Source organism: Salvelinus namaycush, unplaced genomic scaffold (assembly GCF_016432855.1).
Source record: "Salvelinus namaycush isolate Seneca unplaced genomic scaffold, SaNama_1.0 Scaffold554, whole genome shotgun sequence".
In the NCBI taxonomy this organism is placed as follows: Eukaryota; Metazoa; Chordata; class Actinopteri; order Salmoniformes; family Salmonidae; genus Salvelinus; species Salvelinus namaycush.
The window spans coordinates 101886-116740 of record NW_024061258.1 but is presented as its reverse complement, the minus strand read 5'-3'; the positions used below and the strand labels follow the sequence as shown (position 1 = coordinate 116740).

The following is a 14855-nucleotide window of genomic DNA, read 5'->3' as shown; positions in this document are numbered from 1 at the left end:
TGCCTTGACCTGCTGTTCTGGTCCCTTTACACCCTCTCTGGAGTATTGACCCCTGTCTGCCTTGACCTGTCGTTTTGCCTGCTCCTGTTGTTAGGAATAAATGTATGTTTCTTCTACTGTGTCTGCATCTGGGTCATAATGTACCTCAAACGTGTTAGTTGGTAGAAAAGCATTATATAAATCCAATCAAATGAATTATTATAGCTTTTTTTCATCACTCACGATGCTAAGACACATCAGTATCATTACTGATATCGTGAAGTGTCACGATCGTCGTAATGGGCGGACCAAGGCGCAGCGTGAGTATAGTTCCACATATTTTTAATCTCCGTGAAACAAACAAAGCAATAAAGAAACAACGAAACGTGAAGTCATGACGTGCACACAGGCTACTAAACACAAACAATATCCCACAAAACACAGGTGGGGAAATGGCTACCTAAATAAGAGGCAACGATAAACAGCTGCCTCTAATTGGGAACCATATTAGCACCAACATAGAAATAGACATACTAGAACACCCCCTAGTCACGCCCTGACCTTCTACACCATAGAGAACCAATGGCTCTCTATGGTCAGGGCGTGACAGTGAAGAGTGGCCTTAATACCATCATATTATAACACAGTGTTGAGTATTAGCCTCTAACATCTCTACCCCCGCAGCACCGAGCTGTATCTTATCTATCATGGAGCCACTGTAACAGTAACAAATGAAACTGTGTTACTCCTTGACAAGCAGTTATTTAAATTACAGTATCTCATTAACCACCTTCTAATTCTCCTGAGAACAGAGAGAGGAAGAGAGAGAGAGCGAGGGACTGAGAAAGAGAGAGGGGGGGGGGGCTGAGAAAGAGAGAGAGAGAGAGAGAGAGAGAGATAGAGAGAGGGGGGGGAGAGGGATAGAGAGAGTGGGGGGACAGAGAGAGAGAGAGGGGGGTACTGAGAGAGAGAGAGAGAGAGAGAGAGAGAGAGAGAGAGAGAGAGAGAGAGAGAGAGAGAGAGAGAGAGAGAGAGAGAGAGAGAGAGAGAGAGATAAAGAGATAAAGAGAGGGGGGGGGTACTGAGAGAGAGAGAGAGAGAGAGAGAGAGAGAGAGAGAGAGAGAGAGAGAGAGAAAGAAAGAAAGAGAGAGTGTGTGTATGCATGTATGTCTGTTTGTGTATTTGTGTGTGTGTCCCTTTAACAGCAGGTGTGGAGTGTGTTGAAACCCACCATGCAGTTTGGAATCTGACTTTAGTCCCGAGTCTTTTGGCCATCCTAAAAATAGCCCTCTGAAAGACCAGCAGCTGCTGCCTCAATGGTACTCTAGCCTCCATAGAGCTCTGGTCCAAAATAGTGCACTACATAGGGAATAGGGTGCTATTTAGCCGAAGTAGTCTGGCCCAATGACTTGGCTCTAACAGTTGTCCTCCATACTGCCAACTACATGTTGTTCTAACTGGCCGTCCTCTGAACCACACACTTCCAGTTACCGGAAATATGAGCAATTATTCCCTTTAGTTACCCTCTCTGGTAAGTCTTTCATTTCTTTTCTCCTGTTTGAAGATAGGAAATGTAATTTACTGTGGGCCGGAGGGAGCATGGGATACAGCTAGCTCCGTGACTGTTGTTCAACACGTAAACAGAATGCTATGGACTTAATTATGACACTAGAGTTTAGAAATGTATCTTGGTTCATACGAACAAGGTTTGACTTTAAAAAAATAAAAATAAAAACATTTCATGTCAACTCTCCTAGGATGAAAAGGAAATGTTATGAAATTCCACATACTATTTAAAGTTTTCACAAAGGTTGTGATCTTTCACTGCATGGCTCTACATTAAGGCCTAGGTGTAAAAATCTCACAAACTATTTTGTATTTTAAATTGGGCCGTGGCTGCTGATCGGACTTTTTCGGGAACTTTAATCCACGACTAAAAGATTCGAAGCTTCCCGAAGATTCTGGGCATGTGTGGATCACGTTCTGCGCATGTCTATATTGTCTATAGAGAACAGGCTACTCAGGCCAATGGTGCTCGTTTAATAAAGTTAGATTAAGCTGAAATCAATGTCTGCAAGATCTCACGTAATGTTCACAGTATTCTTCATAACAGAACTGAATATAATAGCATAACGTTACTGTAAGACAAAAAGCACGGGCATTCAATCGTGAACGATTGTTCTTTAAGTTTTACCCTTCTCAGTATGCACTTAGATCTTAGATTTTTGTTTTGAATGACGTACAGTGTTATTGTGAATGACGTACAGTGTTATTGTGAATGACGTACAGTGTTATTGTGAATGACGTACAGTGTTATTGTGAATGACGTACAGTGTTATTGTGAATGACGTACGGTGTTATTGTGAATGACGTACAGTGTTATTGTGAATGACGTACAGTGTTATTGTGAATGACGTACAGTGTTATTGTGAATGACGTACAGTGTTATTGTGAATGACGTACGGTGTTATTGTGAATGACGTACAGTGTTATTGTGAATGACGTACAGTGTTATTGTGAATGACGTACAGTGTTATTGTGAATGACGTACAGTGTTATTGTGAATGACGTACAGTGTTATTGTGAATGACGTACAGTGTTATTGTGAATGACGTACAGTGTTATTGTGAATGACGTACAGTGTTATTGTGAATGACGTACGGTGTTATTGTGAATGACGTACGGTGTTATTGTGAATGACGTACGGTGTTATTGTGAATGACGTACAGTGTTTAAAGATTTGAAGGTGGCAACACATTTTATAGTCATCAGAAAAAAGTTGTACTGTCAAATACAAAAAATCTGCTCGTCCCTTTAACAGGGATCATCAACTTCACGTGTTTCAGCTTCGGCCCACCAATTTAAACGGAGGCATAGCCTTACCTGTGTATTTTGCCGAGTGGCGTGCACTGTTTGAGTTTTGGCCACATGAAGAAAAAAAACACAGTGGGTGTTTTTTGTCACACAGTAACGTTATACTATGCAATTATAAGCGGTTTTGTTATGTAGAATACTGTGTGATCATGATGTGATCTTGCAGACATTGCTTCAGCTTGATCTAACGTTGATCTAACTTTGATCTAACGTTGATCTAACTTTGCCTTAGTTGCCTGAGTTGCCTGAGTTTCCTTAGTTGCCTGAGTTACCTTAGTTACCTGAGTTACCTGAGTTGCCTGAGTTTCCTTAGTTACCTTAGTTACCTTAGTTGCCTGAGTTTCCTTAGTTACCTTAGTTTCCTTAGTTGCCTGAGTTACCTTAGTTGCCTGAGTTACCTTAGTTGCCTGAGTTGCCTGAGTTACCTTAGTTGCCTGAGTTACCTTAGTTGTCTGAGTTACCTTAGTTGCCTGAGTTACCTTAGTTGCCTGAGTTACCTTAGTTGCCTGAGTTTCCTTAGTTACCTTAGTTACCTTAGTTGCCTGAGTTACCTTAGTTGCCTGAGTTGCCTGAGTTACCTTAGTTGCCTGAGTTACCTTAGTTACCTGAGTTGCCTGAGTTACCTTAGTTGCCTGAGTTGCCTTAGTTGCCTTAGTTGCCTCAGTTTCCTCAGTTACCTTAGTTGCCTTAGTTGCCTTAGTTGCCTGAGTTGTCTGAGTTACCTGAGTTGCCTTAGTTGCCTGAGTTGCCTGAGTTGCCTGAGTTGTCTGAGTTGCCTGAGTTGTCTGAGTTGCCTGAGTTGCCTGAGTTGCCTGAGTTGCCTGAGTTACCTGAGTTACCTTAGTTACCTTAGTTACCTGAGTTGCCTGAGTTGCCTTAGTTGCCTGAGTTGCCTGAGTTGTCTGAGTTGCCTGAGTTGCCTGAGTTGTCTGAGTTGCCTGAGTTGTCTGAGTTGCCTGAGTTGCCTGAGTTGCCTGAGTTGCCTGAGTTGCCTGAGTTGCCTGAGTTGCCTGAGTTGCCTGAGTTGCCTGAGTTGCCTTAGTTGCCTAGTTACCTTAGTTGCCTGAGTTGCCTGAGTTGCCTGAGTTGCCTTAGTTACCTGAGTTGTCTGAGTTGTCTGAGTTGCCTGAGTTGCCTTAGTTGTCTGAGTTGCCTTAGTTACCTGAGTTGCCTTAGTTGCCTTAGTTGCCTGAGTTGCCTGAGTTGCCTGAGTTGCCTGAGTTGCCTTAGTTGCCTTAGTTACCTTAGTTACCTGAGTTGCCTGAGTTGCCTGAGTTGCCTGAGTTGCCTTAGTTACCTTAGTTACCTTAGTTGCCTGAGTTGCCTGAGTTGCCTTAGTTGCCTGAGTTGCCTTAGTTGCCTTAGTTGCCTTAGTTGCCTTAGTTACCTTAGTTACCTTAGTTGCCTGAGTTGCCTTAGTTGCCTTAGTTGCCTTAGTTACCTTAGTTACCTTAGTTGCCTGAGTTGCCTTAGTTGCCTTAGTTGCCTTAGTTGCCTTAGTTGCCTGAGTTGCCTGAGTTGCCTTAGTTACCTTAGTTACCTTAGTTACCTTAGTTACCTGAGTGGCCTGAGTGGCCTGAGTTGCCTGAGTTGCCTGAGGACTGGATTGGGTTCAATCAGTGGTCCTGATGAGCCCATCCCAGCTAGCTAGTTTATGCCGTAGGGGCCATCAGAAGCTTCAGGAAGTTCTGGTTCTTTTAGTCGGTGGATTAAAGATCCCCGGAAAAAGTCAGATCCGCATCCACTCCGTATAAAATGTTCATTATTTCCAAATAAGTTGTTGATTACTTTGTGTATTTTGCTTTTTTCCCATTCTTTTTTTCTTGTTCTTTCTTTCTTTCTCTTGTAGTCAAATTTGAAAGCTGCAAAACACATTTTAACAACACTTTAGGGGTAGGAAATAACTTTATTTTGTTTGTTAATTCATTAGAAAATCAGCTTTAAAGTAACACGTAGTTATTATGAACTCGACAGATTAACAGCCTTTTGCAACCACCTGTGTTCCCGAGCTTGTTGGTTGTTGTGTTCTATGAATAAACATGACGTGTATTCTGGCCATTTGACCATACTGAACTTGGATGATCTAGCAAAACCTCTCTCAGGCCACTGCAGTTGTCATCCCCGGGTCCGTATTCACAAAGCATCTCTGAGTAGGAATGCAGTTTTGCCTTTAATTTAAAAAAAAATCATAATGAATGAGAGGGGGGGGGGCAACTTGATCCTGAAGATCAGCATTCTTACCCAGAGAACGCACTTTGTGGATACGAACCCTGAAGATTAAGTTTTGTCAGAGAAGTCTCATCCCTCATCTCTCCTCTTGTAGGTAACATTGACAGCAGCTGTTGGGCAGAGGGCTCTGAACAGATTAAGAGGTTAGAGATCAGAAGGGTAAAGGTGAAGAAGGGTCGTGGTCACCATGGTGCGTAATGTGGACGATCTGGACTTTTGCCTTGCCTCCCACCCCCAGAGCATCCTGGAGGGGCTGCGCTCCCTCTGCTGCATCCCCAAACTAGTGGACGTGACTCTGGCCGCGGGCGGCCGCGACTTCCCTTGCCACCGGGCCGTCCTGGCGCTCTGCAGCGTCTACTTCCACTCCATGTTCTCCGGGGACTTCGTGGAGAGCATAGCTGCCCGGGTGGAGCTGCACGGCGTGGATCCTGACGTAATGGCTTCCATTCTAGACTTCTGCTACACAGGGAAACTCACCATCAACCAGGGAAACGTGGAGGGCCTGATACGCACGTCCAGTCAGCTACAGTTCCAGGCGGTCCGGACTGTGTGCAGCCGTTATCTCCAGCACCAGATCGATGCCACCAACTGCCTGGGGATCCTGGAGTTCGGGGAGGTACACGGCTGTCCCGAGGTGGTAGCCAAGGCCTGGGGATTCCTTCTGGAGAACTTTGATGCCGTACAGCGCTGGGAGGAGTTTCCTCTGCTGGAGAAGGAGAGGTTAGTGGCGTGTCTGTCCAACGAGAGGCTACAGACCAGGACAGAGTGTACCCGTGTGGAGGCAGCCCTGGCCTGGGTGAGACACCGCCAGGAGTCCCGACTCCCCCACCTCCCAGAGCTTCTGGGACTGACCCGCCTGGCCCTCCTGTCCCCTGACTACCTCACTAACACCCTAATGAAGGACAGCCTGGTCCTAGCCTCTCTCAGCTGTGTGGAGGTGGTGGAGAGGGTATGCAGAGAGGTAAATGAACAACATAATAAAGTACCAATGTTTTAATCTTTTATACTTAACGGTCCAGTTTCCCAACCACCAATAATGCTAGTCCTTGACTCAAATACACTTTGAATGGGGGTTCTACATTGAGTTTATTTTTTATTCCAGGTTGAGGCTTGATCTGTGTCTAGGAAACAGGAACCATAAGTTTTATCAGGGTAGAGAGAACTTCCATATTTCCCAACATTTCCAAATCACCGTCTTTGTGTAGAAAATGGACGTGAAGCCAGGAGATGTGGTACAGAGTGGCAGCCCGAGTCCCCAACCCAACCTGGAGGAGGTGTTATTCGTGATGGGAGGACGCTCGTTGGACGACTCAGATGACGAAGACGACGATGATGAAGACAGAGACCCCAGGCTGCTGCCCGGGAACTGTGGCTTCTACAACCCTAAGACACGTAATGCTGCTCTTCCTTCTCATCTTCCTCTTCCTCACTCATGTGTTCTGAGCATCTGTGTCCTTATAACCTGGTCCCAGATCTGTTTGTGCTGTCTGGCCAAATTTGTCATGTGACAATGACCATAGGAGTTGACAAGACAGCACAAACAGATCTGGGACCAGGCTAGAGTCCACCTAACAAAGACCCTATAGATAATGTGCATGTTGTGATGTCTCTCTCTACAGAGGAGTGGTATGAATAACATCATGTCTCTCTCTCTACAGAGGAGTGGTATGAATAACATCACGTCTCTCTCTCTACAGAACAGTGGTATGAATAACATCATGTCTCTCTCTCTACAGAACAGTGGTATGAATAACATCATGTCTCTCTCTCTACAGAACAGTGGTATGAATAACATCATGTCTCTCTCTCTACAGAACAGTGGTATGAATAACAGTATCATGTCTCTCTCTCTACAGAACAGTGATATGAATAACAGTATCATGTCTCTCTCTCTACAGAACAGTGGTATGAATAACATCATGTCTCTCTCTCTACAGAACAGTGGTATGAATAACATCATGTCTCTCTCTCTACAGAACAGTGGTATGAATAACATCATGTCTCTCTCTACAGAACAGTGGTATGAATAACAGTATCATGTCTCTCTCTCTACAGAACAGTGGTATGAATAACATCATGTCTCTCTCTCTACAGAGGAGTGGTATGAATAACATCATGTCTCTCTCTCTACAGAACAGTGGTATGAATAACATCATGTCTCTCTCTCTACAGAGGAGTGGTATGAATAACATCATGTCTCTCTCTCTACAGAACAGTGGTATGAATAACATCATGTCTCTCTCTCTACAGAACAGTGGTATGAATAACATCATGTCTCTCTCTCTACAGAACAGTGGTATGAATAACATCATGTCTCTCTCTCTACAGAACAGTGGTATGAATAACAGTATCATGTCTCTCTCTCTACAGAACAGTGGTATGAATAACATCATGTCTCTCTCTCTACAGAACAGTGGTATGAATAACATCATGTCTCTCTCTCTACAGAACAGTGGTATGAATAACATCATGTCTCTCTCTCTACAGAACAGTGGTATGAATAACATCATGTCTCTCTCTCTACAGAACAGTGGTATGAATAACATCATGTCTCTCTCTCTACAGAACAGTGGTATGAATAACATCATGTCTCTCTCTCTACAGAGGAGTGGTATGAATAACATCATGTCTCTCTCTCTACAGAACAGTGGTATGAATAACATCATGTCTCTCTCTCTACAGAGGAGTGGTATGAATAACATCATGTCTCTCTCTCTACAGAGGAGTGGTATGAATAACATCATGTCTCTCTCTCTACAGAACAGTGGTATGAATAACATCATGTCTCTCTCTCTACAGAACAGTGGTATGAATAACAGTATCATGTCTCTCTCTCTACAGAACAGTGGTATGAATAACATCATGTCTCTCTCTCTACAGAACAGTGGTATGAATAACATCATGTCTCTCTCTCTACAGAACAGTGGTATGAATAACAGTATCATGTCTCTCTCTCTACAGAACAGTGGTATGAATAACATCATGTCTCTCTCTCTACAGAACAGTGGTATGAATAACATCATGTCTCTCTCTCTACAGAGGAGTGGTATGAATAACAGTATCATGTCTCTCTCTCTACAGAACAGTGATATGAATAACAGTATCATGTCTCTCTCTCTACAGAACAGTGGTATGAATAACATCATGTCTCTCTCTCTACAGAACAGTGGTATGAATAACATCATGTCTCTCTCTCTACAGAACAGTGGTATGAATAACATCATGTCTCTCTCTACAGAACAGTGGTATGAATAACAGTATCATGTCTCTCTCTCTACAGAACAGTGGTATGAATAACATCATGTCTCTCTCTCTACAGAGGAGTGGTATGAATAACATCATGTCTCTCTCTCTACAGAACAGTGGTATGAATAACAGTATCATGTCTCTCTCTCTACAGAACAGTGGTATGAATAACATCATGTCTCTCTCTCTACAGAGGAGTGGTATGAATAACATCATGTCTCTCTCTCTACAGAGGAGTGGTATGAATAACATCACGTCTCTCTCTCTACAGAACAGTGGTATGAATAACATCATGTCTCTCTCTCTACAGAACAGTGGTATGAATAACATCATGTCTCTCTCTCTACAGAACAGTGGTATGAATAACATCATGTCTCTCTCTCTACAGAACAGTGGTATGAATAACAGTATCATGTCTCTCTCTCTACAGAACAGTGATATGAATAACAGTATCATGTCTCTCTCTCTACAGAACAGTGGTATGAATAACATCATGTCTCTCTCTCTACAGAACAGTGGTATGAATAACATCATGTCTCTCTCTCTACAGAACAGTGGTATGAATAACATCATGTCTCTCTCTACAGAACAGTGGTATGAATAACAGTATCATGTCTCTCTCTCTACAGAACAGTGGTATGAATAACATCATGTCTCTCTCTCTACAGAGGAGTGGTATGAATAACATCATGTCTCTCTCTCTACAGAACAGTGGTATGAATAACATCATGTCTCTCTCTCTACAGAGGAGTGGTATGAATAACATCATGTCTCTCTCTCTACAGAACAGTGGTATGAATAACATCATGTCTCTCTCTCTACAGAACAGTGGTATGAATAACATCATGTCTCTCTCTCTACAGAACAGTGGTATGAATAACATCATGTCTCTCTCTCTACAGAACAGTGGTATGAATAACAGTATCATGTCTCTCTCTCTACAGAACAGTGGTATGAATAACATCATGTCTCTCTCTCTACAGAACAGTGGTATGAATAACATCATGTCTCTCTCTCTACAGAACAGTGGTATGAATAACATCATGTCTCTCTCTCTACAGAACAGTGGTATGAATAACATCATGTCTCTCTCTCTACAGAACAGTGGTATGAATAACATCATGTCTCTCTCTCTACAGAACAGTGGTATGAATAACATCATGTCTCTCTCTCTACAGAGGAGTGGTATGAATAACATCATGTCTCTCTCTCTACAGAACAGTGGTATGAATAACATCATGTCTCTCTCTCTACAGAGGAGTGGTATGAATAACATCATGTCTCTCTCTCTACAGAGGAGTGGTATGAATAACATCATGTCTCTCTCTCTACAGAACAGTGGTATGAATAACATCATGTCTCTCTCTCTACAGAACAGTGGTATGAATAACAGTATCATGTCTCTCTCTCTACAGAACAGTGGTATGAATAACATCATGTCTCTCTCTCTACAGAACAGTGGTATGAATAACATCATGTCTCTCTCTCTACAGAACAGTGGTATGAATAACAGTATCATGTCTCTCTCTCTACAGAACAGTGGTATGAATAACATCATGTCTCTCTCTCTACAGAACAGTGGTATGAATAACATCATGTCTCTCTCTCTACAGAGGAGTGGTATGAATAACAGTATCATGTCTCTCTCTCTACAGAACAGTGATATGAATAACAGTATCATGTCTCTCTCTCTACAGAACAGTGGTATGAATAACATCATGTCTCTCTCTCTACAGAACAGTGGTATGAATAACATCATGTCTCTCTCTCTACAGAACAGTGGTATGAATAACATCATGTCTCTCTCTCTACAGAGGAGTGGTATGAATAACATCATGTCTCTCTCTCTACAGAACAGTGGTATGAATAACATCATGTCTCTCTCTCTACAGAACAGTGGTATGAATAACATCATGTCTCTCTCTCTACAGAACAGTGGTATGAATAACAGTATCATGTCTCTCTCTCTACAGAACAGTGGTATGAATAACAGTATCATGTCTCTCTCTCTACAGAACAGTGGTATGAATAACAGTATCATGTCTCTCTCTCTACAGAACAGTGGTATGAATAACATCATGTCTCTCTCTCTACAGAACAGTGGTATGAATAACATCATGTCTCTCTCTCTACAGAACAGTGGTATGAGCTGCCAGTCTTCCCCAACCACAACAAGTACGGATACTCTGTGGTCTCTCTGAATAATGACGTTTATGTCACAGGTCAGTTGGCTTTAATTTAGGGGCACTTGATTTGAAAAAACAAATGCATAAAATAAATATATAAAATGAAAGTATTCATTGTCAGTAAACCAAATTCAGATTTCCTCCAACTGTTGAAGTGTGCTTACTTGATAAATATAATTGATGCATCCAGTATCCTCAGTGTCCTGAAAAGAGGATTGACAATGATCGGATGGCCACTCTCCCTCCCTCCCTCCCTCCCTCCCTCCATCCCTTCCTCCCTCCCTCCCTCCATCCCTTCATCCCTCCCTCCATCCCTCCATCCCGTCATCCCGTCATCCCGTCATCCCGTCATCCCTCCCTCCCTCCCTCCCCACCTCCTAATCCTCCATCCCTTCATCCCTCCCTCCCTCCCTCCCGCCCTCCCTCCCTCCATCCATCCCTTCATCCCTCCCTCCATCCATCCATCCCTTCATCCCGTCATCCCGTCATCCCTCCCTCCCTCCATCCATCCCTTCATCCCTCCCTCCCTCCATCCATCCCTTCATCCCGTCATCCCTCCCTCCCTTCATCCCTTCATCCCTCCATCCCTCCTTCCCTCTCTCATCTTAGGGGGCTCGAGGGGTTCCCAATCCAACACCTGGTCAACCACAGAGACCTGGAAGTACATAACCAGAGAGGGACGGTGGGTGACGGTGGCTCCCATGCTCCGGCCCCGGACTAACCACACCTCAGCAGCCCTCAGTGGAGAGATATACGTCATCGGAGGAAAGAGAGAAATAGGAACTAGACCTCTAATAGGCCTATAATAGACCTATAATAGACTAGTCCAATAGGAACTAGAACAATAGGAACTATACCAATAGGAACTAGAACAATAGGAACTAGTCCAATAGGAACTACAACAATAGGAACTAGTCCAATAGGAACTAGAACAATAGGAACTAGACCAATAGGAACTAGACCTATAGTAACTCGACCAATAGGAACTAGACCTATAGGAACTCGACCAATAGGAACTAGACCAATAGAAACTAGACCAATAGGAACTAGTTCAATAGGAACTAGACCAATAGAAACTAGACCAATAGGAACTAGACAAATAGGAACTAGACCAATAGGAACTAGACCAATAGGAAGTAGACCAATAGGAACTAAACCAATAGGAACTAGACCAATAGGAACTAAACCAATAGGAACTAGACCATAGGAACTAGACCAATAGGAAGTAGACCGATTAGATCTAGACTAGTTCTCTATACTGTACAGACCTCTAAACCACTGCAGCCTGCCGATCTGTAGTGATAGATATGCTTTGTCATAATAAGTCAACGTTTTTTTCTTAACATTGGTCTGGTCAGATAATACCAGTGTTTTCTCTCCACAGGCACTACAATGGACTTTGTAGACATTGAGCACTATGACCCATACAATGACACCTGGGCCCGAACATGCCCTGCAGTGAAATACGTGACAAACTTCACAGCGACTGCCTGTCATGGTAAACTATACGTGATCGGCTCCTGTGCTGTTAAGTACAACGCCTTGACTCTGCAGTGCTACAATCCTGTTATAGGTAGGTAGGAACGGCATGGAGGATCACGTAGGTTAATATGCTCACAACATGGAACCGTCACCAGTGTTTTTGCGGGGGGGGGGGGGGGGGGGGGGGGTCGATTCCATTTTCATGTTCACGTCTTGAATTTTACTAAATTGAAAGGGAATTGACCCCCAAAAACATGATCCCCAATAATTGATTATCACTTTAGAAATGTTGAGGTAAATGGTGCTCAAAACAGATTCCTTTTTCAGATCCATTTGAAATCTCTTGTCAGTGTAATCAATCATGTAGCCTATCTCTCAGATGTAACATGTGTTGTTCAGATTCACATCTCCACCTTTGTCCATTAAAAACCAAAAACAGTTTTAGTAAGAATTAAAGGAAACGCAAGTAGGCTTACTACACTTCTCAGATTCTCATCAGATCCTATCTCATATCTTTGCCCCCATTGTGCCTCTCTGTCCCCCTAAGACGGGTGGAGTGTCATCTGCTCTCCCTTCATCCCCAAGTACCTGTCCTCTCCTCGCTGTGTCTCAGTGGAGGGGCTCATCTACCTGATCGCTGACAACACCAAGAAGGTTTACTGCTACGACCCACTGGCTAACATGTGGCAGAAGGTGGGTTAGGGGATAGAGTTGGCGTCAGGGGTTCGAGTTAGAGTTAGCATTAGGGTAGTGTTAGGGGTTAGAGTTAGGGTTACGGTAAGGGTTAGGGGTTAGAGTTAGGGTTAGGGTTAGGGGTTAGGGTTAGAGGTTAGGGTTAGGGTTAGGGTTAGGGTTAGAGGTTAGAGTTAGGGTTAGGGTTAGGGGTTAGGGTTAGGGGTTAGAGGTTAGAGTTAGGGTTAGGGTTAGGGTTAGTGTTAGGGGTTAGAGTTAGAGTTAGGGTTTAGAGTTAGGGGTTAGAGTTAGGGTTAGGGGTTAGAGTTAGCATTAGGGGTTAGGGTTAGCGTTAGGGGTTAGAGTTAGGGTTAGGGGTTAGAGTCAGGGTTAGGGTTTAGTGTTAGGGTTAGGGGTTAGAGTTAGCATTAGGGTAGTGTTAGGGGTTAGAGTTAGCATTAGGGTAGTGTTAGGGGTTAGAGTTAGGGTTAGGGTTAGGGTTATGGATGGATGGATGGAGAGATGGATGGATGGACTGATTAATCCTCTCCTCCTGGGTATTCCCCCAGGTCCAGCTGCTGCACATGCTCCATGAGAACGGAGATCTTGTGGCGTTGGACAGTCAGCTCTTTGCAACGGGGGGTCACTGGAAGGGCATGGAGGGGGACTACGGGGTGGAGGTGGAGGTGTATAACAGAGCTTCTAACAACTGGAAGGTGGAGTGTTTCCTACCAAGGCTCTGGATCTACAGCGGGGCCTGTTCTGTCTTCCTGGACCCCTCCCAGTGGTCCGACCCATTCCCCCTCGATGAAACCTAAATGGAACAGTCGGGTCCATGGCATGCAGCACTTGAAGTGGAAAGAGGAAGGTGCCAATACTCATTTTAGGTGCCGGAAGGCTGCTCATTTTAGGTACAGATTTTAACTTAAAAGTACTGGTGTAGTCGACCATATTTTAGGGGTGAATATTCTAGATGTGCAGTCAGCACTTAAAGGCTCAGTGCAGTCAAAAAACATGATGTGCCTGTGTTTTATTTATATTTCCACACTCTGAGGATGGAATAATACTGTGAAATTGTGAAAATTATGACTGTGCCCTTTTAGTGTAAGAGCCTGTTTGGATGGGATGGAGTTTTGGCCTGCCTGGTGACATCAACAGACCGTAAATTAGTTAATAGACCAATAAGAAAGAAAGTTACAAAGCTCTCTGCCAATTACAGCTAGTTTTCAGTTTTCCACTCCCCACTCGGAACACTCCCAGACAGTCCTAGCAAAATAATTGATTGAGAAATTGCTCTTTGCTAATTCAAATAAACCAGAGTACTTAATTGTTACCCAGAAATGATTTAATATGGAGACCTTTAAGCAGTAGATGCAGGTCTAATTCAAGCACTGAGCTCAAAGCACTGAGCCCACGGCACTGAGCCTATGGCCATGACAGACTGATCTCAGGGTTATAGTTCACAGACTATTGTCAGACTTTTATGTCCGACCGTCTTGGCTGTCAGTAGCCTAGACTACTGTATGCATGTGGAATGTTGTTCATCTCTAGATTATGGAGGATGTCTTTGTGCATTACAATAGCAGGTTACTTGATCCTCTATGCTGCCTTGCCCAATTCTTCTTCTCTTGTTTTTTTTGTAACATTATACTCACGTGACGATGTGTTTATTTATATGGTTACTTCCTGACTTCCTGAAACATCTGGTGGCATCTGCATGATTGAGTTTGTTTGTTTGTTTGTTTGTTTGTTGACTTATTCAAACTTTGTAGAAAATGTACTGTGAATCATAAAATTTAAACTTTGTAGAAAATGTGATGTTTAATCAAAACATCTTTGTAAATATGTTGTTGTTTTTTATGGTGGAAAACATGTAATATTTCAGTATTTACAGCATATGCTTTTGTGCTATTATGCAACAGTGGCTTTCAACCTGTGTTTGTTTATAAGCAACTCACTGGACACAGTGTCAGATCAACATCTACTGGTCACAGTGTCAGATCAACATCTACTGGACACAGTGTCAGATCAACATCTACTGGACACAGTGTCAGATCAACATCTACTGGACACAGTGTCAGATCAACATCTACTGGACACAGTGTCAGATCAACATCTACTGGACACAGTGTCAGATCAACATCTACTGGACACAGTGTCAGATCAACATCTACTGGACACAGTGT

At 43.4% G+C, this 14855-nt stretch overlaps 1 protein-coding gene across 1 annotated transcript; it reads left to right on the top strand.

Annotated features, from left to right (window-relative positions):
• Positions 1-1273: 1273 nt before the first annotated feature.
• Positions 1274-14502, top strand: klhl30 (kelch-like family member 30). The gene is made up of 8 exons (XM_038986706.1): positions 1274-1511; positions 5178-6044; positions 6289-6475; positions 10465-10551; positions 11125-11280; positions 11900-12088; positions 12545-12690; positions 13239-14502. Exons 2-8 carry the CDS (start codon positions 5271-5273, stop codon positions 13485-13487), a joined length of 1788 nt encoding a protein of 595 aa, XP_038842634.1. The 5' UTR covers positions 1274-1511; positions 5178-5270; the 3' UTR covers positions 13488-14502.
• Positions 14503-14855: the final 353 nt, after the last annotated feature.